The 26,722-nt window shown below is 43.8% G+C and overlaps 1 protein-coding gene across 7 annotated transcripts in view; it reads right to left on the reverse strand.

Moving 5' to 3' along the window:
• The window catches only part of rxraa (retinoid X receptor, alpha a), a 123,724-nt gene extending 118,457 nt beyond the window's left edge, over nucleotides 1-5,267 (reverse strand). The window contains exon 1 of one of the 7 annotated variants that reach the window (XM_023818616.2): nucleotides 5,105-5,267. In XM_023818616.2, coding sequence (XP_023674384.1) covers nucleotides 5,105-5,135 — 31 coding nt within the window. In that variant the 5' untranslated portion in view covers nucleotides 5,136-5,267. The remainder of the gene's footprint in view (nucleotides 1-5,104) is intronic. The other 6 variants (XM_023818618.2, XM_023818619.2, XM_023818611.2 and 3 more) reach the window with 6 other exon arrangements.
• Between the last annotated feature and the right edge of the window lie 21,455 nt (nucleotides 5,268-26,722).

The following is a 26,722-nucleotide window of genomic DNA, read 5'->3' on the forward strand; positions in this document are numbered from 1 at the left end:
TGCATTGATAAGCCATTAGCTGTTAATATTAACTAGGCTGGTACCAGACTCTGATTTATACAGTATCTAACAACTGCTGCAAGCTACAGATGTATAATTCCATTATTTTGTACTGTCTAGCCTACAAAAATCCATATTCAGTAATCATTACTCTAAAAAACAAATTCTAGTGATATATACTATGTTATTTTTATGAAATGGAAAATGGCTGTATCTATATATCAGCAGAAAAGAAGACATTGAAAACCATATTTAAAACCGCCAATTGTAATTAATTAAGAGTGTAATTACCTTAAATTATTCAGCATGTGCTTTTAACCAAAGTGACATACAATTCAGAAAGTTGGGGCAGTCGGTTCCTGGAACAATCGGGGTTAACGGCATTCCTGTCAAGTTTTGGATTTGAAAATAAGGGAAATTTTCCGGCACCCACCGCGAGCCACCCCACCACCCCAACCAAGCTCCAGTGTCCCTTACATTTTAATACAGGTGTACAAGAAATCTAAAATAATCACTGTCATTTACATTTTATTTTCATTACACATTTTCTTTTAATTTCTCATGTTCACTCGTGGCTCTCTGGCATTCACTAATGACTTATTATACAGATTTGTTGCAGACTTTGTATCCTTGTTGAAGTCGTCACAGAAGGTGGAAGTGACGTTGTTTTTGGCACACAGCATTGTCATTTTAACCTCCGCATTTATGACCTGGTGAATGTTGTAAATGACCTGCAGACTACTGCAGGTGACAGTTCTCATGAGGCTACTGACAGTTCAGTTTGGAGAGGCAGAGGAATTTTTTTAAATGATATTATAATACGGGACATTTACAGGAAAAGACTAATATGGGAGGACGGCGGGAAAGAGAGGTAAAATACGGTAGTTTCCCGGCCAAAACGGGAGACTTCACAGCTATGGTTAACGGTCTTGCTCAAAGGCCCAGTGGTGACACTGCCGACACTGGGATACAGTGACCTTCCAATCACAGATACAGTGTTCTGACCCACTGGGGCAGCCCCCACCCCCCATTAATTAATTAAGCACTCCACTGCAACTCGGGGTCTCAGGGACAGGTTAGAGAGTCACTGGTATGGGTGACCTTAGATAATGGAAAAAGGAAATTTACAGAAACTGCTTCCCCACATAATGCAATCCTGGGCCACTGCAGGAGGTGAAGCACAGATTTGTACCATATTCTTGGTAAAAGCTACAACAAAGTACTGTGGTATCTATGGGTTCAGTAACTGGAAGGCCTTACCACGGCACATATGCAGTGACCTTATTTTTTTGGTTTCCACAAGACATTTTGGGCTCACCTTCACATATTTATACTTCTACATATTTAAGCTTCCGTTGTATAATTGTGTCCCCTTTCCAAAATCCTAGATCTTCCTGGTCATTCAGGGAACTAGGGGTGGTTGATTGGGAGATTCAATAAAATGTATTTTTATATAGCGCCATTCGCAACAGAGTTGCCGCAAGGTGCGTTACATGGGTGTATTGTGATACATTACAACATCATTAAGACAGGTTAATGCAAAAACAGGGAAAAGGAAACACAGAAATGAAAGAAAGTCAGACGACAACAGGGGAGAGGAACCAAAAATTCCCAAAAACCTCTGGGGGTCAAAGGTCAACTGGCTGGCCAACCCCCTTGGGCATGCTAACATTACGGAAAAAGAAAGAGTGGGCTTGCTTGCTAAAAGCAAGGTGTTCACGGTGGCGGAATCTGTAATAACGGCACAAGACGGTAAAATTGGCCAGCCTGGGGCAGCTTGCCAGATATTTCTGCAGCATCGAGGTGACACAGCCACTGTCCTGTCTATCGTGGGTGGGAGGGGTGGGGGAGGGCAGGAGTGTGACTGCAAAGGGGTGTGTGGAGAAAAGTGCGGCTAACTGTAGGGAAAGTACGGCAAAGCTTTCAAACACGCAGAAAAGTTCTACCACAGCGCGCTAAGAAACGCTTCCTGCTGCCACCAGACACTTTAATATCTCCTCCCAACAATCCCGTCGCCACCCCCAGCCATAACACATGCCAAGGGAGCGTTTAAAAACACATAATGACACCCTGCGTCAAGTCGAGTCAAGCCTAGTGGGCTTTATTGTCATACCATCCTTATACGAGTACACACCGGCATGAGATAACTCTCTCCAGGGAACGCGGCGCGACGTACAGACAGCCAGTGACAGGAAACGGAGGGATTCGCAGGCGTGAAAAAAAATGTGCAAAAACACAGGGCTGGGCTTTAGACTATATATACATGGTGCCTGAGTATGTAATCAATGGTAATAAATAATGTAGCAGCACAGAACAGTAGCAGCATAGAACTGTGACAGTACATTACATTATCTATCTATCTATCTATCTATCTATCTATCTATCTATCTATCATCTATCTATCTATCTATCTATCTATCATCTATCTATCTATCTATCAAGCAGTCTAGAAAATATTTTTAGAATAGATAGAAAAGGTGTGGAGTACAGATGTGGGAGGGAAACCAGATGGAAATGTTATTTTTCTCTTCTTAAGTCCTCATGTAACAGCATACTCACAAGAGCTCACTGTTCTAGAAGCATAATTTTCGTCTCCCTTGTGTTGTAGCTGCTGTGTTGAACCCAGTTTTAGTCCTCCCCAGACAGCGTGTTATTGCGATAAATATTCATGAGGACAAACAGCCTTCGGGGAACACCGGTGATTTAACAGGCTGGCTTGGACAGGAAAATGTCTCAGTCCTAGACAAGTTATGTCAGAAAGCTCAGCGGGGAAGCATTACTCTTAGTTTGGGAAGAACGGAATCGTGTGCTGTCAATAATAATAGCAGCTGCTTAGACTGTAAAAACAGAAAGCCTTTTCTATTAGCCCCTATCACTCCCCCCCAGATCTCCTGAGCTGTCCCATAACGCCAAATCCTCTCCTTTATTTATTGTTCATTGCCAAGCTTTCGCGACTCTGATAAAGCAGCCAGCAGATGACAGAGCCGGATCAGAAACAACATCAGTAATGAAGTTGCAGGAGTAAAACAGGATACAGGAATTATATTTAATAACAACCACGCACTTCTCTCGACACCCATCCCCAATACTTCTCTTTTGTCTCACATGACAGCTGTAGTTGTATCTTCATAGCAGTAAAAAAATACATTTTTAAAAAGCCATATTAAAAACCACCAACTCTACTCAGACCAAAAAAAAAATTTTAAAAGTCACAAACGTTTGACAGGTAGTTAACTAATTAAGTTAAATTAAACTCTGGGCTCCTTGGACTTGCCTGTGAAGGTTACCCGTCAATCTTGTCTTTCAAAGCAAATCCAGCATATAGAATGTTTTCAGTTGCAAGTCTTCACTTGCCCAATAAAGGCTTGTGGGTCACTAACCAAAACCAAGAACATTTTTTCTGGAATATCTCCCACCTTTTACAAAGATTCTTAAAAAAGAATATCTCCCAGAAAATTTAAAACATGTGCAGAGATAAAAATGAATATTCACATGTGCCTCTGATTTCCTCTGAATTTTCTCTTTAATAAGTCGACTCTACCGATAGACACGGAAGTCGCCTGCACCGTTCAAGGACACCTCTGGAGGTGATGCAGGCTTTGGGGATCTTAAAGAGGTCCCAGGGAAAGTTCCCTGCCAAGGTCGCTCATTAGCTTCGGCAAGACAAACAAACCGAGGGTCCCTTTAATTCCTGCATCCGGTCTGTGGCAGAAATGGCCAAAAAAAGGGGGGCAAGAGAGAGGGGAGGGTGGAGGAGGATTTTACTGCACTACACCGGAGCCCTATAAATAACTGCGATGGAAGGGGGAATGCAAACACCTGTCCCCGCTCAGTGTGCGTTCTGCAGCCCCTGCCCCGGAGCGCTGGTGCATGGGGGACACGGCACCGGCTCTTCTCCGCACACGTTGGACGCTGAGTCGGCCCCCATCCCCGGCACGGCTGTCGAGCCTCATTAATGCTCAGCGTTTGGCAGATCGATAACGGCAGAGCCCTGTTCTACCAAGAGTAAGGAGTGAGGGAGAGAGAGAGAGAGAGAGAGCTGTACACTTCCCTCCCTGTCATTTCTTTTTGCTCGGTATAGTTGAAAAATTTTACGTTTGAGGACTGGAGATGATCCACCTTAACAAGACATCAGCAGACGGAGAGGAAGCAGACAGGGATTAGCACCGCTGTTGAACCGCAGATGCAGGGAGACTGATTTCCATGCAGATGTTGATGTGGCGTCCAGATGATTTTTGGCAGGGCTGACCACACCCTGCCCAAATACAGCCCGTGCAGAACACGAGCACGGGAATCAGCAGGATTTTACTCGCCGAGTTGTTTTGCTTATTCTGATTGATTGAGGCGTGCTGTGATCTGACCTGCATATGTGCTGGTATTTCGCTGCATCTTCCATTGTTCACGATGGTGTTTGGCTCTCATCAGAATATCCCGCATGGCCCGTTCGGTGCGGTTGTCGTGCGGGGCATCTCTGTTTGAGACGGGGCGGATGCGACACGATGTGTGCCAGCCGACGGTCACGCCACCGCCTAAGGCGGGGATGGGGGGAGCGGGGCCATCGACTTCGACCTCCGAAAACGCTCCAGCTTTTGCAACAGGCCTGCATTCCGGGGTCTTCTGCCAGACCCGTTGCAAAATCAATACTGGAAACCCCTGCTTAACAAACACACGAGTCGGCCCCAACAGAGAGAAACCTCTCCTTGCCAAAACTTAATTTAGTGATATGATCAAATTCCATTTTTTTCTGTCTTATTTTCCCCAATGTTTGAAATCCACGGTTATAATAAAGCTCAAGTCAACATACCTCTGCCCATGTGCCAATGTGCTGATATACAGATTCATAGTGCCACATTTCGCGAAAATGGTGTCTTACTAATGGTGATTTACTAATGTACTTACTCTGAATATCTTTGCCCTTGTCATGTGAAGAAAACACCTTAGTCTATTTGCTGAAAATATCACACATTCCCGTCATTCACCATCCACGGCTCCGATAACGATCAGCTACGGTGTGGAATATGTGTGTAAAATATAATACTCACACTCAACGTGGGGCACCTTCTGAGTTCCAGTTGAATAAATAGCTCAAGTAAGTAAGACTCACCCATGTGAATGTCAAGGTAGAAGGGATCCATGTTCGGCCACAAGCGCTGGGCATCCGATTGAGTCTGCGTGAATCCCGCCGGCAGCGGGTGGCCAGTAGGTTAGTCCTCACTCTCAGACAGCTACTGCAGAACAGAGAGCTTCTCTGGGCACCTAAATAAGGCTTCACACCACAGCGTTTTACCACATAGAGTCCTTAAACAAAAGGCTGTCCCCTGTTGCAGATCAATCTGTTGAGAACTCCCGACTCCACGTATTAAGAAATGTTGGCTCTCATGTTCTGGAAAGTAATAATGAAAGCATTGCAGAATGAAATAAGGGGGACTTACTCAAGAGTCTGGCACCTTCAAGGACAGCAACATCGCTCTGGGATTTATATTCCTTTAACACAGCTTACTAACTGTTCTTCACAGTCTATTAAGAAGCCCACCATAAAGCAGTATCTGGAGATTTCAATGACAGACAGTTGGTATTTTCTTTTATATGTTAACAAGGTCTATAATTGAAGTGTATTATCCATAGAAGACTGTGCCTCAAAGTTATATAGAGAAGAAACTATATAAACCTCTTTTGAAATGCACAAAAAATGGAGGACAATTGTGAAAGCCACTCATGACTACATGTTATGGAATGGACATCCCTGATATATTTATACAACAGACAATATCAAAGCCTCTCTGTCACTGTTAGGCAGTGATATGTATTAAATACAAAAAAAGCTTTGATAGACATATCACATATCCATATGTTTAGGGCCTTGAGAAGCTCCACAAAACCTCTCCACAGGTGTGCTCCATGGCACAACACTTGGGCCCCTACTTTTCAGCTCCCCGCCTCATTATTTTACTTCTGTCTATGCAGTAACTTTCCAGACTGTCCAGCATCGATGTCTCTGTAATGCAAAGACATACACCTGAGATTTTATTGAAAAATCATTTTGATTTGTTGGGATTCTGTCATAAATCTAGTGCCCCAAAACGGTCATTATGCACTATATACAGTGCTGAATATTACAATCTATAACTGAGGCCATTTACTAAATCACCGTCCCTGGTGCTGGCGAGATAAATGAGGGGGTCGACCTCACTTCCTCTGACATTGTAGAGTCGACCCTGACCGAGGCCTCATTCAGTTCCCAGCCACTCGATGCAACTGCATCCATGACTGGGCCGTACAAATGAGCCATTGAGCAAGAGTGAGTGACGTCTTTAATATACAATGATGATACTAAAGAACGGTATCAAAAACTCATAGAAGGCGGTCGGTAGGAAGAGCTCTTATAACGGCGTGTTAAGCTGCTCTTATCCATAGTCCCAATGAGACTTAAACAAATTCAAGCAGTCAGATGAAATATTGCAAATTTTCACCATAGAAAACAACCACTACCCTTTCAGCTCCAGGTTATATGGCAGATACATAAAATGGATGGATGGATGGATGGATGGATGTTTAGTATGACACTACTTCATTCATGCCAAGCAAAAGATATCATTCAGTGTTTCTCTATTCTTAAATTGTATTAATATGACTCCTGGTAAAAATTATGTAGAAGAATGGTAATCTGGGATAATCCCAGAACACTCAGTGTTTTCCCTAAACAAGCCATTGACATAAGGCCGTAACTCTGAGGTTGTGGTCATCACAAAAACACAGCACAGCAACTCATTAATTCCTGGCAAGGGAATTGAAATGCGCATAGACACCACTTCCAGCGGCCATGACGCTCTTTCCAAATAAGCCGAAGCAGAGGACATGATCTTCTCACAGAGAACGTGATCTTCTTGAGGAGGACGTGTTTTGCAACGGACTGGAAGTAAACAAGGGCCGCACACTCTGTTTTAAGCGCCACATCCAGATGTGCGACAACAGCGATTCCTAGAATCGGTGGGGAGGCTGCGTGTTGATGAGCGGCAGACAGCCCCTTAAGGGCTGATTTCAGACGTAGATGGCTGAGGTTTATTCCGGGAAAGTCCACAGAAATCAGGCGGCCGGCCGAAGAAGCACGTATGGCACCTATCCCATGGAACGGCCGTAACTTCTGTGTTATCGTGACAACACAAGGCAGAGCTAAGCATTATAATACATAATGTCTTTAATATAAAATGCTTTTCTCAAGCGTTTTGATTTTTTTTGCTTTTAAACAGTGATTTAACAGTTTTAAACACTGTCAGGATATTTAATGATTTTTTTATCCTTTGGAAAGTGACCTTGGGTTTGTGAAAGGCACTATATAAATGTCATTTATTATTATTTTTATTGTTGTTGTTGGTGTTGTAAACCTACTCTTTGGTCCACTATGTAGGACTCTGAGGTGTGTACAAAGAAAGCTCAGTTTTTAAGGATATTTGCAAATAACAAATATCGAAATGTAAAACATGCCCCCCTCATAGTTAGCAGCCATAGTAAATAAAATGTTTCTTTTATTTTTGTTCATCCTTCAGTTCCAAGAAATTGTTTCATGCGAATTTTATTTAGCCCATTTAGAAAAAATTGCAAATATTTCCTAATGCATTAGTGTTCCCTAAGCAGAGCAACATTTTGCAGTGCTTTGGTTTGGAAAAAAACGTCCTCTCTCTTTGAAAGGCCCAGATCTACGGGAGAGATACACGCTATTGATTCCTCTGCACTTCAGCCCAGCCATTAGCAGAAGCTTTAGATAAGTTATTGAAGTGCTCTTCTACATCAGCGCCTTTTTTCTGTTTTTTTTCCGAACTCACGTCTGGGCTCGGGGAGAAATTGTGCTGCCGTTCGGCAAGGCAGCAGAGCACTGCGGCGATTGGCTCGGATGCATTACGCTCCTCGCACACGCAGCCTGCCATTGCCTGTCCAAATTGTGGTCATAAATGTTTACAGATATGCTTGTCAAAGAAAAACATACACGAAGTCTAGTGTATGTCAGGATCACAAAGCATGGCTTTATTTTTAAATATAAAGGAATATTCTGTCGCTGCTGCTTATTGCTGAATTGTTGTTTGTGTTTGGCCACTTTTTAATCTATCTACAGTATCTATGTCATACTTATACTGTGTTGTTCTTGTCTTCGTGTCTATGTGTGATTGTGCAGTTGTAATGTGAGCAATTTCCTCCGGTTTTAGTAAAGTATTAATAAAGCATCTATCTATCTATCTATCTATCTATCTATCTATCTATCTATCTATCTATCTATCTATCTATCTATCTATCTAACTATCCATCCATCCATCCATCTATCTATCTATCTATCCTTCCATCCACTTGCTTAGCTTTCCCTTACCTTCAGTTTTCAGACCTAATCCTCACACACATTGCAAACCAAAGACGGTTTCATCCTCGGTGGGCAGGATGACTCATGTGATGAGCGTGATAGTTGGAAGAGAGTGTGAGGCTGCCATAGTCAGGCTCTGTAATACGAGGGGGCCCAACCAATGCTCCGGGGGGGGGGGGGGGGGGGGGGTTGTGAGAAATGGGATCGTGTGTGTGTGGGAGATACCTGAATACCTGCCGCTATTCAAACATGGTGTGCCTTGATTCCAGTTTAAGAGTCTTCCATTCCAAAATGGGACTTGAAGAATGTTTGGGTCTTTTGTTCAACCTCTGAGCCGAAATGGGATTTTAGCCGAAATGGGATTTTAGCAGTGTATTTCTTTCCTATTGTTTTCTGCCCAGAACAGGACTGGGAGAGTCTTTCACTGACTGCCTACCTTTTCCTAACACATTAAAGAAATTTTGCATTTCACAACTGTGGAGTTTTAGCCATACCTACGCCTTCTCTTACAGTAATTGTTTTGGGTCAGCTCCCTGTGCTTGAGGCTGTGCTGGGCTTCTCCTCATGTTACACGAATCCTTCCCAGATCTGACATCACAGTTCCGCACCAGGTGGGCCGACAGCACTCAATCCGACCATCTCAATGCCAAAAAAGCAATATTCCAAATAATGCTTTGCTAGGATTAGCCAGTCCGATACACCAATTTCTCCGTAAACAAGCGATCACATCGACAGCCCGTATGCTGTATCGTATTGTAGCCGCCCGCTAAAAAACCAGCGTGGCTTGTCAAGTTCTCTCCGGGTGCCGAAGTTAATCAGAGGAGAGTGAAGCTTCCAGCACAGTGCACATCCTCTCCATATGGCTGTTTTTTTACTCAAGTCCACAGGCACGTTCTTCTCATCTTTTTATGTGTATGCCGCTACATAGCAGTAGTTCCTAATTCCGAAAAAGTTGGCCGGGCGTACAGGGCAGTCGTGGCCTCACACAGGACCGGATGTTTGAGTAAATCAATCCTGTGAACCAAAGACTTATATCAGGTGGCCCAAGGCATGCAGACTCTGCACTGTGAGGCAACCACATCTGTTTTCACTCACAGCAGCCAGTCTTCATGGTAAGGGCCGCTATGAGCTACTATAGAAGTTGCTGGACAATCGAGGGCTGGCTGAACTGCGGAGATTTATACATTCTTTGCTGAGTGCACACATATTTAATACAATGTATACAAGTCTGGAATTTCATCAGCTGTGCAAGAGAGATTTCCCAACCAAAAGAAAAAGACAGCCGGACATGCCCAATTCACAGGTCGGCTTCCCAGCTTCGAATGGGCTTCCCCATTTAGTACCTATAACAGAATGATTTATAGCATAATCAGCATAACAACCATGGATTCCATCTACATTTATGTCCTTATTATAGGATACGTAGTCAAAACTGTGCCTAATTACACTGATGTACATATAGACTGTATAAAGTAGCAATATAAATTTATGACATCATAAATTTATGAATTCTCATTAACTACCGGCCTCGCTTCCATGAGAAGAATAACTCGTGTTTACCATGTAAGCTAGTACTGTAGGTGCGGTTCATAAAAAAAAAAAAAATCACTTGTCGTAAAATCCATCCATCCATCTTCCGTAACTGCTTATCCAGTACAGGTTCATGGTGAGTCTGGAGCCTGTTTCATGAATCATGGGGCGCGATGCAGAAGACACCTCACACAGGATGCCAGTTCATGTTAAATGATGGTAAAAAAAATCAGTCTTTGAAGATGAGCAAACATTAATCTATATGAGCACAACTACGTAGGAGGGAGTTCTTTATAAAAATTAAGTGGAGTTCAATAAATTGTTGTCCTGACTGTGCGTGCATTGGGTGAGAGTGTGTGGTGAAGCCCATTGGACAGGGGTTTATGCAGGGGCGGGGTCACTGGCCCCAGCTGTAAGCTGATCGGCCCCAGCAGTGCCCCCTCCCCTGTCAGTCACTGATCCATAACAAGTCATTGGCTAATGTTAAGGTTGCCCCCTCCCTATGAATTATAGCCCCTCTTATTCCTCCAACTCTCCCCTACTATTGGAGGAGTTTACGCCCAAAGGCATCTTTTCTTTGTAGCTAGCCTCTGTCTGTTATATTACTTCAGTAAAGTGTGTCATGCATCGCTACGAAACAGAATAATTCATTCTGTCTGACGAAGATTTCGGCCTTCTGGTGTCGCATTAGTGGACCAGGTTGGTGCTGATCCACTGGAGATGAGGTGGCATAAATCCATGCCCTACAGCCGTAGATCATGTCACTTACGGCCTGGTCTGTCCCAGAGTGTGACCTCACTGTCCTTTACACCTCAACTTCCTGAGGACAGAAAGTCATGGATAACTTTTAAACCCTGTGCGTCCAGCAAACACAAGCAAGCTGGGAGCCAAGCAACAATCAAGATGCTGTTTCCTTGACATCAACAAAGAATGACAAATTAACAAATAAAATAGCTGAAAATGAAGCTTTATTGCATTGATAAAGTAAACACCTTTAACTCATAATGAAGGACTAACTCACTCGAAACAAGAACCTGTGTTTTCTGTTTTAATTTATAGGTGCACTTGAGAAGCCTACCCTGCTTGTAAAATGTTCCGTAAAACACTAAGAGGGAAATGGGCGAGAAAGGAGAATTTCGTAACGCGCTTCTTCTTGTTTTCAAATGAATGGATTGGTTGCGCAAAATCTACTGTATTCTGTAGAGAGGTTTCGGGTGAGGAAGTGAGGATATGTCTTGAGTTAGACAAAAATGTTTCTTACATTATTTATGTTAATCAGGGCATTTCACTATAGCTAGTAGTCAGCTAGTTAATTAGATGTCCATCCATAATACTTTAAGTACAGTAATGAAAAATATTAGCTTATATTAATATAAATACATCCAACCAACAGCTTATCCTGGTGCAGGTTGTGGGTAATGTATGAGATCCATTTTTAGAAAGAAGTTTTTTCTTTCTAAAAGATTTTTTGGTTTCCAACCATCCAGAAAAAAACAAATATCTGAAAGAACAATATCCATCCACACATCCATGTTCAGAAGATTCTGTTGCTAAAAATTACACCTGACTTCACATCAACACTTCATTCTCTGATATCTTCAACTACAAAAAGTAATTTGTCTTCTAACCCCTTATCCTGGCGGAAGGGAAGGGGGCTGGAGCCTGGCACCAGGCAGCTCGGGGGGGGGGGGGGGGCAGACTGAGGTACACCCTACGTGGGATGCCTGTCCTTTGCAGGGCACATACACAGATACCTAGTCGTAGGCTACAGACAATGTAAGAGTGATTCTTCATAAATCCCCATAAATGTGAAAATTCTCTTTTTGCTTACCCCACATTCAGGTGAGAGGGGGCCGTGGGGGTCCCAGTGCAGGGTCAGCCAGCCCCCCTACTCAAGGGCCCACGAACAAAGCAGGAAGCGACCACCTTCTGATCAGAGTCACAGAGGCTTAGCCCACTGAGCCTCACTGAGCCTCACTGAGCCCCCAGTGACTCTTACTGTAACTGCATAGCTTTGTGTCGCCTGATAGGCCAGGTTATTTTATTTAATTTTATTTTATTTTATTTTTGATGTCCACTGGTTCTCTTATACAGGTACATCATCCATTTTGTTCACAGTGCTGCAGGTCTCATGCTTATATTATGTGTTCGGTCGAGGGATCAGTTGCATTGCATGATTTAATGAAGTATTATTAGAACACATCATATATTGTGAAAAATAAGTACAATGTGTTTATATATTATATATAGATTACATATAGAATGAATCTGAAAAGGATATCTCTATAATAGGGTACATACAAATTATGTGATGTCAGAGTGATGTATGTTTTGTAATGTGAGAACTTGTATATGATAGATATTGTGTAGGTATTAAATATAGATGATTATATTAAGAAATGGAGATGCATTGTGGGCGTTGATAGGGCAGGAGAGGTTTGGCATGTCTGTGATACCCATGTGCTCTGGTATCCATGGGGAAGGAAAGCCCACAGACCATCACGCTATGCCCAGGGGGGTGACCACTGGCAACCATGCAAATTCCAAGCACACAGAGCGGGGCTGGGATTCGAACCTCCAGCGCTGGAGACACAAATTAAAAAAAAAAGACATGGTGGGTATAAACGTCGCATTAGGGCAAGGTTATGTCTGGAGATTTTAATGACCAAAACAGTTGTGGAGTCAAAGCCACATTGTAAGTGGGTAATGATTCAGGCCGTTTGTGAGCGAGCTGATAGGCACAGCAGATGTCGTAGGGCCGCAGTCGGAGAAGCGGGCTGGAGCTGGCCCAGGAAATCTTATGTTTGGGGCTGCTGGGAGGCAGTTTTAAGGTAGTTAAACTATCACAGCCGCTGGTACTTGTTTTAACAACCTCCCCTCCCCCGCCGGGGCTCATTTCAGACCTCGCTTCTGTTTATGATGTCATATTAATGGACGGGAGATGCTGCCTGTCCCATTCACAGAGTGAGGAACTGCGGAGGGCTTTCTCTCCCTCTCTCTCTCCTTCTTTCTCTCCTTCTCACTCCTTTTCTGCTTCTCTCTCCTTCTCTCTCCCTCTCTCTGTACTTCTTTTTCAACTTCTCCCTCACTCTCCCTCTCTCTCTCCTTCTCTCTCTCTCCTTCTCCCTCCTTTTCTCCCTCACTCTCCCTCTCTCCTTCTCTCTCTCTCCTTCTCCCTCCTTTTCTCCCTCTCTCTTCCTCTCTCCCTCCTTCTTTCTCTCCTCCTCCCTCCTTCTTTCCCTCTCTCTCTCTTGCTCCCTCCCTCCCTCCCTCCATCTCTCTGTTCCAGGTGACTCACGGGGGCTTGCCTCCCCGCAGCTGGCTTGGCAGAGGCTGGTGACGAGCGCCGCTAACGTTTCTGGTTGTTGGTGCCAGTTTGACTCTCACCTTACACCGGCGCCAAAACAAGGGACGAGAAAATCCTGAAACAAACGGCACAGATCAGACACAGATGGTGCAGCCCATAATCTGCTCTCTTGAAAGCTCAGTAATAAAACAGGAGCCCCCCCCCACCTCCCAGCTGCCCCCCCCCCCCCCCCCACCCTCTCCCAAAGCCCCATGGTGCTGCATTACCTTGGGTGCTGAGCAGCATTCATCCATATTATCGTCACCTTCGCTTGGCCATGCACAGCACTCTCAGGGAAATCAGTGCTTCTTCCCCAAGGACAGGTAGAGGGTTGGGTGGGGGAGGTGTAGTATAATGACAGTAGGGTCCTTTAAAAGGTAATACGGAGGATCTTTTTTATCTCCCCATCTTATTAAATCTACACAGTGAGTCCTTTAAAAGTTCATTACGCGGAGCTCTCCGGCAGTGCTCCGCGGAGAATGTGCTTCCCGGCGGTGATTCGAGGGAATCGTTCAGCATCTATCACTCAAAGGGAGATGACAGGCGGCCCGCTGGAGCTTCGCTTTCCCTGGGAATGCAGATGAGAGGCGGCTTTTTGCTGAATCCCGGTGGGGGACAGTCTGTTGTACCCTTGAGCAAGGTACTCAAAATCAATAGGCTCCCGTGAAATATCTAGCTCTACGACCCGACAGTCATCAGCCACACTAAGATGTTTTAAGCAAAAGCATCTGACGCACGGTTACAGCTTAAAAACATCTGACGCCTTTGTGATACATCAGCCTGCAATGAACTGCAATCCCTGTCCCTGTTCAAAACTCTCATGCCAGTGAGTGCCAGGCTATAGGCATAAATAATATTCGGGTGCTGGTGGGATTGCCTGGCCGTGGGCCAGAAAGCATGTAAGAGGAGCGCTGTGCAAATACTGATAAGCTGATACAAATAGCAGACCTACGGGAACAACACTCGGATTTTATAAACACTCACTCATCTGCCAAGTTCTTATGCAATAGGCTGCTTATTTATAGTTAAACCTTAAAATAACTGTGAACGAACGTTTGTGGTTAATTACATCTATATACAACTTACAGGTATCTCTAAATAAGTGCCTTCAGTAGGTTGAAGTTGAGCATATGTACAAATGCTTATACACACAATGCTACTTTCTTTGTTCTGGAGTCCCTGAGGGGGCTGTGCTAATCACCATCTGGCTGACGGTGACCCTCACCCTGCCCCCCCCCCCCCCCCCCCCCCATCAGAATTCATGGGGAGGTGAATGGTCACAATGTGCAGTTCATGTGTTATTTACATCTCTGGATCTGGGGCATGTTTAAACATGAAAACTTTGGTCTTTTGAGCAACGGCCGAGTGAGCGTGAGCGTGAACGTGAGCGTGAGCGTGAGTAAGTGTTGTGCTGCTGGATCGGTGAGATGCTAAACTCTTGCTCCACAGTAGTGTTTCCCAATCCGGTCCTTGGGGCCCCACAGACAGTCCACATTTCGGGAGCTGGGAGGGAGCAAAACTGTGGATCCCCAAGGACCGGATTGGGAAACGCTGCCTTACAGTATGAAAACATGAAGAGAGTCACGAAATCATCCCCCAAACTGAGATCAAACAACGTAAATCTTGATACTTAAATAATATCTCTATAAAACGCTAAAGACGGCCATAAAACCAAAACTTTAAAAGACAATGAAAGGAAATTGATTAAAAGTATAGCTTTAATCCTTACACTTCAATCATGTTTACATGGAGTTTAAAATGTTATAATCTATATTTAGCAGGTAGAGACTGAAGACGGATCTCATGGTTACTTGGTACGATTTGGGTCAGTCACAGCTGCCCCAGTGGAAACCGCTGAACTGGGACGCAAGAGACACGTCTGTTATCGTTTCTATAGTAGCTGAGAATGACTGGTGACAAATGGGCTGTCGTGATGATGGAGCTTCGCACTCAATGTAGGGCAGCGGGAAGAGGAGCGATTAAGGATGCAAGTTTGGAGCCGGTAGGGCGCTGGATCAGGCCCTTAGCAAGCCACTTAACTGCACTGGTGGCAAAAATACATATATTGCTTTGTTTAAAAATTAAATGCTGATTTATTGGAACAAGTACAGGTACACTGGAATGCTTCTTTTCACATATGCCATCTTACACTCCTTTGAGACACACATATTGGCAAGGGTGAAGTTAGGGGTCCGAACACAGGGTCAGGCTATTTGTCCGGCACCCCTGGAGAGTTGTGGGGGTTCAGAGCCTTGCTGAAGGGCCCAACGGGTGTGTGACTATTCTGCCAAGCAGAAGACTCGAACCCATGACCTTCTGGCAAATATTGGTTGTAGTGGCAAATGCTCCTAATATTCTTACAGAGGAGATACTATGATTCTATTAAACAGTAACTGATTTAAACAGAAGTGTAAAATATGCCTCATTTACATACTGTGGGTGAATAGCTTACTGTAGATGTATGGGCTAAACATATCTGGCATATAGACATAGGGTGTTGACCCTCACACCTGCAGGGTTCGGGTCTCAAACCCCCTGCTGAGTGTATGGCACTTTCATTGTATTGCCACTTTCCAGTTTAGTTCTGAAATATGCAGTTAGGTGAATTGTGGTCTCAAGGTATCCCAGAGGGAGTGAAGTCATCGGCGTCTACCTGAACACGCTCTGGTCCTTCATTGCCCTCCGAAATAAGGATCCAGGAGTAGCACACTGACACTGATGGGATTGTTTCATATTTATTCATATTTCAAAAGCTTTTCTGCACATAAGCCAAAGCTTTCTGCACTCTACACCTGGCTGCCTTGCCATTATTTACATGTCTGCATGTTTAATTTTTTGCACATTCATATTTCTGCTTTGGTTTTCATTTTTATTCTACAAAATTGTCTTTTGCATTTCTGTCTTGATTGCATCTTTCATTGTGCACCTCAAGACACCAGCTGCATCCAGACAAATTACTGGTACTTTTGATAGCATATTTCGATGACACGGCACTCACCAAAACCGCGGGGCCCTAAGCTCATCCAGAACTCACCCCAGCAGCTTTACCCACCGAGCCGTCGCCTCTCCTGGCTATACGTTCCCATGCTTTCGTGAGGCCCGGGACAAATCTCTGCAGGCTGTTGGGGGGGCCATCCAGCTAGAGAGATCCCGACTGCCAAAGAAAACCTCCTCTCTGTCATTGCAGCGCCGTGCCCACTGGCCACGAGCTCGCCGGCGTCGGCCAATCAGACGCGAGCCAGCCCGACCTCCCCCCCCCCCACCCCCGAAACACCATTTCACAAGAAAGTGGGCAATAATACTCTGCTGCAAAGTAGTTTGACTAATAACCTCACAGCCCATTTTTTGTTGGCAGGGTGGGGGTCGGGGGAGCCCCACCGTCCCTTGTTGGCGTGTGTCCGTGCGTGCCCATTCGACGGTGGGAGAGTACAGCTTCCCAGAGCTCCACCACGCTCCACTCATACCCGGGCCAAACCGCTTCTCTCCCAAGCAGGACCGGTGCCACAAAGCTGCGAATCCAACGAGCTTGCAGCCAAGGCCCGGAAAAAAAGAGGACTCAGTAATGGCAGGAGTGGTCCGCTCTTTAAAAACGGTGTGTCTGGGTCCGTCAAAGCATGAGCTCTTTGTTGGATTTCCGTCTGTCTCGTGACATGTCCCGTTAGACACTTCATGGGTTTACGCTAATATGGAAAAGGTCTCCAAGTTCCATTCTGGGAACCCGTGCATTTCAGGATCTGCGGCAAAGCAGAGCACCAGATTTTCTGACGCCATTAAAATCAAGCAGAGATGCGGCATGCAGATTTAATTTAAGTACTGAAAAGTCCCTTTGACTTCAGGAGAAAATAAAAGAATACAGCGCCAGCAGTTTTATTTCATTTAATAGCTCAGAAAAAAACTTCTCTTGGACATTGTCCGTCTAATATTTAGGAGATGTTAGCATTTAGAGAACAATTCTGTTCCATTTCACGCCATTGGGCTATGCGGTTTGGTTCCCTCTGCCTTCAGAAAAGATTCATAACTCTTTCACGGACTACAAAGGAGACATTTTCCTGCAGCACTGTTTGTATCCCGATCTAAATTCTGTAATCCGTATGCGTCCTGGGATTTTTCTGGGCAGGGGTGGGCGGCCAGTGTGAAATGGCACAGCACTCTGCAGATCAAACAAGAGGGGCGCCGAGGGGGGGAAAAAATATTAATTTAAATAAAAAGATGTTAGCAGAAGTGAGAGACGGGTCTTCCCCTGAGCCTGCAAGGCAGCAGCGCAACTCCAGAGCCCCGCAGGAAGCCAGCCTGGCAAATCATCACCTTCTCCTCCACCCAAACCCCCCCACCGCCTGCCCCTCCCCGCAGAAAATCAGTTCCTGGAGCTTTGATAGAGATGCATTGCAAAATCTCCCTTCTCCACATGAACTTGAAGCTCTTTAAATAAGCTCCTCCACTCAAACACCGGCTTCACTGTCACACTTGACTGCTATTTGCCCTGGTGTTCTGCTGATGTTCACAACGAACTCAGCACATCCCGGTGGATAGTGAAAACCGGAGACTTACCACATAAATGACATCCAAAAAGGTCTTAATCTGTTTAGAGTACGATGCTCCAACATTCCTTTGGCAGTGGCGCCCTTTGTTTTTACCACAATAAATAATGACTTAAATCACTGTGTAAAATTCCTCACAGCCATACTATGATATCATCTGAACATATCCATTCTTACGACAAGCCCATTTATACGAAGCAGAACAAAGAAAATAAGCCTATATTTAATTACAGAGATTTGTCTCCTTCATGATTAGTTCTTAATTGATTTGATTAAGTCGTGGCGAGGGAACTGGCAGAGTGATCCAGAAACTTCTGGCGAGTTGGAGACACGGGCTGCGGTTCAGCCAGGAGAAGGCTGGCTTCAGACCGCCGTGGGAACGATCCGGAAAACCTGGGAGACTGACAGAAACAATACAAAGGCCCCCGTGGTGCTCCCAGCCTGCGGAGACGAAGGGGCGAGGGACGAGAGCGAGGCAGGCGGAGAGCTTGTTACGGTAATCACCAGGATGTTCCAGCAGAAGGGCCGAGTCTATCCACCTCATGTGCAAAACAGAAAAAGAGCGGCAACGGCAGCCGGTGTCAATTAAGAAATTACAGTTAAAGAGGGCATCTCACTTTGGTGCCTATCAGCGATTCACTTGAAAAAGAATTAGACACTAAAAGGAATCCAATAAACATTAGGTGGGAAATGAATGGAGCCCTGGGGAGGTGGAGACGTCTCTGTGGGATGCTTCCTTTGATAATACCGGCACTGAATTAATCAGATTAGACGCCCCGTGGGACCGGCTCCAGCCGCATGTGGGGAACGATCCGCTGCTTCGTGTCGATTTCCTGCCTGCATCGCTAACGATTAGGCTTTTCATGCCTTTTTGATGTCATATTCGGACCTATCCAAAGCTGAATGGGTATGGGTTTGGCTGTTTTTAGCGGCTGTGGGGGTTAAGTTAATTGTGGCTTCATATGGGAAGCTGTGCGTGACTGTGGGTAAGACTTTGTGCCTGTGGTCAGAAGGTTGTTGGTTCAAATCCCATCACTGTGGATTTTACCATTGGGCCTTTGTATGAGGCTCAAAACCCCAACTGTGTCCAGGAACCGACTGCCCATGCTTCCTTGATTGTGCATCGCTTAGGGTAACCGTATCTGCTAAATACGTAAATGTAAATACATACAGTACACAGAGCTGTGGGTGTTTCATTGTGGAGAATAATGTTGGAGGTGACTGCTCAGGGCAGTTCAGGTAACAACCAATGGAGATCTTTCTCACACATGAATAATCTGTAGCAGATTTCAGTATAAACAAAAAGAGTCATAGTCATAAGTCAGCTGATGCGGCAAAGTGCTGCTTCTGTGCAGACTAACGTCTGCCAACTTTGCGTCTCTTATTGAGGATATTTAAAGTACTTCGTTCAGCACAAAATGACTGAGCAGGAAGCGAGTGCGATGTGTCACTACATTCACAGGAAATTCTCATACTTTCTCCAGGAAGTGAAATTAGCTGGGGTATGTGCATGCGTTTATGTGTTTATGTGCGTGTGTTTCTATCTCACTCATCTCTCAGTTAGAAAAAGCACCCAGATCAGACCAATTTACATGCTCTTCTCCTCCTGTAACCCCACAAGCAAGGGCTGTCCCAGGAGCTGTCTGGATTGGCTGGAGCGGGAAAAGGGGCGGGCTTATCAGTTGCAGCGTGCTTACTGGCTGTACACACCTAATTTATCAGGACGTGTGGTGGAATCCGACCTGCCGCCTCAGTGTCTCTAAGAATGACTGCTAACATCCTATCAATTACCCCAAGCAAAGGAAAAAATTTAAAACAGCTACATAAATGAACATTCCCCCAGATCTCAAACCAAAACCAAGAAATCAGGGCTTTCTAATCTATCAGCATCTATTTTCAGATGGTTTTGTGTATCCAGCAGCAAAGATAGATTCCAGTGTCTTCCGTTGTACAAAGGTTCTCACACTCATGGCAAATAGCCAACAGTGAAGAGATAACGGATTAACAACTTGCATCTTGAAAATACATTATTAACTTGTGCTTATGATAAGGACGAGTGTGATGTGTGGGGGTGCAGGGGCTGCAACACATGTGCCTGTGAAGGATCTGGCTCAAATCAAATCACTTTATTTCTCACATCATTCGACACTTTGTAATCGGAAATGAATGAAAAACTTGTATGGAAAGTCCCACAGTGGCAGCAAAGAAGTAGTGCAAATAAAACAAAACACAACAAGACAAGATGAGCAATAGTGCAAATGGAAGTGAACAGGAAACGGTGATATACAGCATTGTGCTAATAAATATTGAGCAGATTGCAACGATAGATATAATAAATTCAACAAACGCCACATGAATATGAGCATGGCTGGTGGATATGGATGACAGAATGATCCAATGATCAGAGCTCAGCGTCTGATTGGTCTGATGGAGCTCAGCGGCTGATTGGTCTGATGGAGCTCAGCGGCTGATTGGTCTGATGGAAGACACTATCCTTGAGTCTGCTGGTTCAGGGCCACATGCTTGACGGTAGCAGTTTGAACAGTTTGTGGCTCCAAAAATAGGAAGAGAGCAATTTAAACCAAGTTAAGGTATCTTTATCATCATCTTCAGCTATGTCACAGTGCATCCTGAGAAATGGACATAAGACAGAAAAATACAAACAAAAATACAATTTAAAAATGGTTAAAAAACAGTTGTATAAATGGGCAATGAGTTGTAGGACCAGCCATCCGCTCCCTCAGGCACATGGTGGGACTTGCTCGGGGACACCTGGAGGCCCAAAAAACGTCATTTGCTGGCCTGACCATGTCCCACCTCTGCCCCCCTCCCCTTCCTCTTTACACCTTCGCCTCTCCCAGTGCCAGTTTGCGGTGGAGGGTGGGTGCGAGTGGCACTCACTCAAGCGCATCGCCCTATCACTCACACCGGGACCCCATGAGCGAACTCGGCCTGAAGCCCCAAGTATCGATTTAAATTAAAGTGATGTATGATGTGGGATTATTTCAGCATTAGTCTTGGCTGCTGATGGGATTATGGGAGACACCATAGATCACATTGACGGTCCAATGTAGAATATGGGGTGAATAATTTGTAGTCATTAATTACACTACGGGTGACATTATTACTGAGTGAAAAACAAAAATCTGCAAAAATGCCTTAAATAAGCGTTCCAGGAACGTAGGCTACAAGGGTTCAGTGTCCAAGTAAAAAAAATAATAATAATTGTGGCTAAACTGCCGGTCCAGGATGTTTTGGGAGCATGAAACGTATTGCAAACAAACACGGACGATTCAGCCTGTCCTGTTTATACAGATATTTATTTATATGTTCATTTGAAAATGTTCTGGGCTGTTTTCATTTTGGCTGAGCTGATTCACGGGTTGTTACGCTTCCAGATGCATGGTTTTTGGTTAATATACATTTTCGTATTCGTGAAACAAACAGATTCTGTTATGCGGGCTTCATTCCTTTAAGACAAAGTTAAAAATCACAGCAGCCCTATAGCTCAGCTGTTTCGAAAGCAGAATTAAAGCTCCGGACATGTGGACAGAGACGATTGTCGTTCTGGCCAAATTGCAGCTGACGTGTGGCAACTCTGAGGTTTGGCACAGACACTTTGAAACCAGCAGTGGCAAAAACCAAGACAAGCAAGTCTTCCTGTTTTTAATTGTATTTTATTTTATTGTTTTTTTGGGACAGAAACATTACCCAGCATAGGCAAATGTTACCTATAGTAAAAGAGCACACTGAATGGCATCCATCCTCAGACTTTGGAAAGGCATTTCATCTGATGCTGCAGATTTGGGTCAGTTTGCAAAAGAAGCCGTAAGAGATAGATAGAGGCCTATATTTGTTGTCACGTCATCCCCCACAAATAGCAAAGAGATAGATAGATAGATAGATAGATAGATAGTGTCCGCCTGCCCTCCATTAAAGGAAGGGAACTAAAGGGAAATGGGATGGTTTTGGCACACCAACCCCGTTAAAAAGGATGTTGGGGAAAAAATAGTCCAATTAGCAGGAATAGGTGCAGAAGGTTGTAAGGTTTTTAACAAAAATAATAATGAAACAATAGCCCAAAAAAACAGTCTCCCGGGAAAACCATCTACACCAGGGGTATTCAATTAGATTTTTCATTGGGCCAAATTGTCATACGGCTTTTGCCAGTGGGCCGCACATTTCTCTGTATTTCTTGTATTGTACCCCATTAATACAAAGCACCACTGCATTTTCAACATTTTATTTAAATGAGTCAAATAGCATTAACCACTGGCTTCTAGTGCAAATAATAAAAACTGCAAAACATAGCCAGCTTTAATTTTAACAGACATCTGAGTCACAAACTCACAGTGACAGTATTTGCTTTTGCTTAAATAAAATAAAGCCTAGAAAACAATAATTACAATTTTGTGCAAATAAGAGCAAATGTCACAGTCATAAACTCACATAAACAGTAATAACGATATCATATTGTACAAATAAGAACAAACATAACTTCAAAAAAATCACAAACTGCTGACTTTTAAAGTCTTGAAGTGCCTCCGCACATTGTATTCTTTATTTACCGAGCATATGACAAGACAGACAAGGCACATGGGTTTTCCCTCAGCATTTTGTATGTGTGCATACTTATCAGTCCACTCGTTGTTAAATTTTCTATTTTCGCTGTCAACCTTACGTCTTTTCTCTTTTGAATGCAACATGTTCCCGCTGTTGTAAACTGTCATAAACCTTCAATCAAGAGCGTAAACAGCTGCGCGACGTCCCGTAAAATGTTATAAACTGTCGCGCTTACAGTTAAATCGCAGCTATTTAATAAATAAGAGGTAGTCAGCGGGCCGGTCCAAAATGACTGATGGGCCGGTTTTGGCCCGTGGGCCGCCTATTGAATAGGGCTGATCTACACTAAAGAAAACCAAACACAGGTTTTAAAATCACAGCCTCACAGCAAGCTGCCCCCCTTCCCTTCTCTCTCCTGGCCTTCACCTTTACCACCTCACCTAACTGGAACCTACCACCTGTTCAGGTAAGCATGGGGTGAGCTGTGCAAAGATAAAACACAAAATTAACTCATACCAAACCAAACAAGCCATGGCAGCTATGTTTGACCTCCCACCATGCCTCTGCATTTGGCTGCAGTCTCATAAGGGCTACATAATTACTAACTGGTAATCTTTGATATTCTTCCCCCCCCTAGTATAACTCAAGTAAGCAGCACCCAAACCTGTCTTCACTCTCCCTAATGAGCAGCTGACTTCCCTGCCTTCCCAGCAGCAGCACAACCAACCACCACATACACAGCAAACTACCCTAGATAAAGAAAATACAAAACAATTATATTTCATAAACAAACCATATAAATAAGGGAATTGAATCCAGTGAAAAGGAAAAAAAAGTACCCTTTTCACAGATAGATAGATAGATAGATAGGAAAGAAAAGGAAGGAAATTGCAGACTTACATTAGTTGAATGCATAGCCGTAAATTACTGGGGGATGGGGGGGTTCTAACCCCCCAGTAATCAAAACCAGCTAATACAACGCCCCCAAATCACATCTCCCCCTACATGGGTGGAGACCTCAACCACCAATGTTCAAACCAAAGTTATGCCCTTGGTTAGACGCACACATTTAAGCAATAAAAAGACAAACATTATTAGACAGTAACAATAAGCAATAGACAGTAACAGTGCAAGGAATGTCAGGAGAAGTATTGCCTGGAATTCCATAGTAATAAATAGTATTGCACAGTGGGTTTTGCACAGTGAATGAGGGAATGTTCTGTTACTGCCTAAGCGGTTCTGATCCATTCAGACGGCTGGTACTTCCCCCCCCACCAACACAGGAGAGGCCAAACAGGATGGAGGACCTCAGACTGGCGGCCTCGTTATGCCGTGATTTAGCGGATCTCTTTGCCGGCCAGCACCGCGAGAGCGCGGCCCGTGTCTCCGCGACCCCGGCGACAGCTGCCGCCAATAATTGCGTGCCTCTGCAGCTCAGTCGCGGCACGATCCACGCGGCGCTGCCAACGCCAACCCAGCGACGCCGCACTCGTCCACAAATAGCACTTTGTCGCTAACCTCTCCTTCACCTATGCACCTTCCTATTCTGTCTTTCCCCTCTGTCACCAACGGGGGGCCACATCCCGCTGCCGCATTCTTTTATGTCCGATGACAGAGGGATGGACAGGAAGCAGCTTCTCGGAAAGGTAATCTGATCCACCACTACAAATGCTGTAGCCCCTGTGTCAGATGCACAAATGACTATGACAATTGCCAAAAAACGAAAGCTAATAAATAATTAAATGAAATTAAATGTAATTAAACAATGGCAATGCGAAAAGGAATGATGTCCATATTAGGCAGGAATGGAAGCAAGGAACTGAAGAGCAGTTTGGCGTAGCAGATGACAGGTTCTTGTTGAAACTTTTGACCTTTGACAAAGTGGTCCACTTGTGTCAGGATGAGCTTGTTAAGCAGCACCCTGCAGACTGTCTCCCCTGGGTCTTATTTCACTCCATATTCTTTCTTCACATTCTGACATGCTTGGAGAACATGTACTTGGACTCCATTCAAGCTCAGGAGAAAAATATGGCTGGACAACAAAAAGGTTCAAAGTTAATCCACTGTTTGGGGGTAAACATAATGGAAAAGTAAGTTTAGCAGCACATGGAAGAAAAGTTTGAGCAATGCAGAATTAAATTCCATATCTACAGTGTTCGTTTTCACAATGTATTTTGGTTTAGGTTTACTCTTAGTCTTTTGACAAAAATGCAATTTAAATGTAGTCATTTTTTAGTCATTTGATTTATTTTTTTTAGTTTTTGTCTAGTTTTAGTTGTCGAAAATGACAGGGTATTTAGTCAATGAAACTAACAGGTTTAGTCATAGTCTAATACATAATTTTCTCATTTATATAAACATTTCACTGAATTTTCTGTGTATACATACGCATACACACACGCACGCACATGTCGGGTATACCTATCCTTATGGGGCCCGCGCATTCACTTCTATGGGAAAAATGCTAACGCTAACTATAACAACCTTAACCCCACCCCACCCTAATCATAACCATAAGTAACCAAGCAAAATACAAGAGTTTTTGCATTTTTAGTTTTTTCATAGCAGTCACCGATTTTTATAAAATAGAGTTTCCCCTTATGGGGACCAGGAAACCGGTCCCCATAAGGGGAAAAAAAATTATATTTATCACGTTATGGGGACATTGTGTCCCTATAAGGATAGGTAAACTCGCTCTCACACACACACACACACACACAGATTGGTCTACCTCAATCCCCTCTATATTCCTGAAGGAAACATCTGTAAATCTGTTATTATGGAATGGCATTAGGTTTGATCATGCGGTCTTTAAGGACACATTGTTGTAAATGTTGTAATACGAAACATTGCGGTAATTCAAAAATAGCTGAATATAAATTTTATTTATGATTAAATAAAATATAAATAAAACCAAAATTTAGTCGTGAACAAAACACTTGCATATGTTGTATCTTCATTCAACTTATAAGAAAAAAAAAGTGCATAGAACTTAACTAAACAAAATTCAACTGTCCTCCATCAAAAAGGTAAACAAGTATCAGACTAGTGGAAACCAACTGTCTAGTGCTTATTTCTACACCTAGTTCAGTTCACGACAGTGAACTTTTCAAAGACCATTAATGTGGGTTTGAAGGATAAGACATCATAGGCAGAAGCACTAAAGGTGTCTAATACTCGAGTCACATCTCATTTCAGAATTTATCTTGTTGAAACTACACATATAATCTTCTAGAATCTGTGTCCTATACTACATAAACCATGATTAAATCATTAGCATGGCTGAATTTTCTTAAATATGTTGGGTTAAAACATGTTACATATCTGCCCCAGTGGCCTAAGGTATGTGGCACTTCCCCCCACCCCCCCAAGCCAGAGATTTTGGGTTTGAGTCTCATCTGGGGTGTTTCTTTCCCCTGGGATCAATGAAGTTTATCTCACCCTGTTTCATTGTACTCCCTGTGTGCAATGTGATTACAAGCCAACCTGTTGAATCGGTAGCAAAATGATTACAGTTCCTACATACATTTGCAGAATTATCATTTACTTTCTGCAGTTCCTTCTGTTGTTTTTTCTGGTATTTATGGGTCAAACCATTTCTCCCGGGAACATAAAGTGCTCCATAATTTCATTTATTTTTTAACTGCTATAACACTCCTAAAATGTGCTTTTGTGTTTTTCCAACAAGTTAAACGATTTCCACCAAAAGCTGATGATGATGACCATTACCTGTAACTAAATCTCACCCTTTAATAACCAGCAATTACCCAAATATGACTAGAGCAATAAAACTGAGGTTACCATCCTGGCTGAGTTCACCATGCCAAGCATATTCATATTCTAACTTAGCCAAAGTAAAATAAACACCAGAAACCCACACACACAAACATCCCATCTGTGCACATTTTCCCTAAAAGCATTTCTGCATTTGTGATTCAATTACTGGCAATTTCTTAAAATTATTTTCCAGCATAAATCCTGTATGTCAAAACATCGATTTACTAGTGTCCTCCAAGGCTATTCCAAGGCTATTCAGCGAAGGCCTTTCTCTTGTCTTGCTTACCTATCCTCACATCAATGCTTGTTTCTGTTTTTTTTTCCACTCCTGATGCGTGTCGGTGCTTAAGCTGTCGCTCCGGCCTTCAGTCGAGGGACCACATTGCCACTGGACATGAACCTCATTGGGTTAGGCGCCAATGCACTAATGTGCAAATATGTGATTCCTTTCTTTGTATTAAGGCAGCAGTTTGCCAGGGTGTTTCTCTCTCTATTTCTATTCTACATTTCTGCCGACTTATTTGCATTTCTGCCATTGAACAGAAAGTTTTCAAATGCACACAGCGTAACGGATACCATGTTCCCTCGCAAGAGAAAAAAAAAATGAAAATACAAGACAGG

The sequence above is a fragment of the Paramormyrops kingsleyae genome, chromosome 7 (assembly GCF_048594095.1).
Source record: "Paramormyrops kingsleyae isolate MSU_618 chromosome 7, PKINGS_0.4, whole genome shotgun sequence".
NCBI classification, from domain to species: Eukaryota; Metazoa; Chordata; class Actinopteri; order Osteoglossiformes; family Mormyridae; genus Paramormyrops; species Paramormyrops kingsleyae.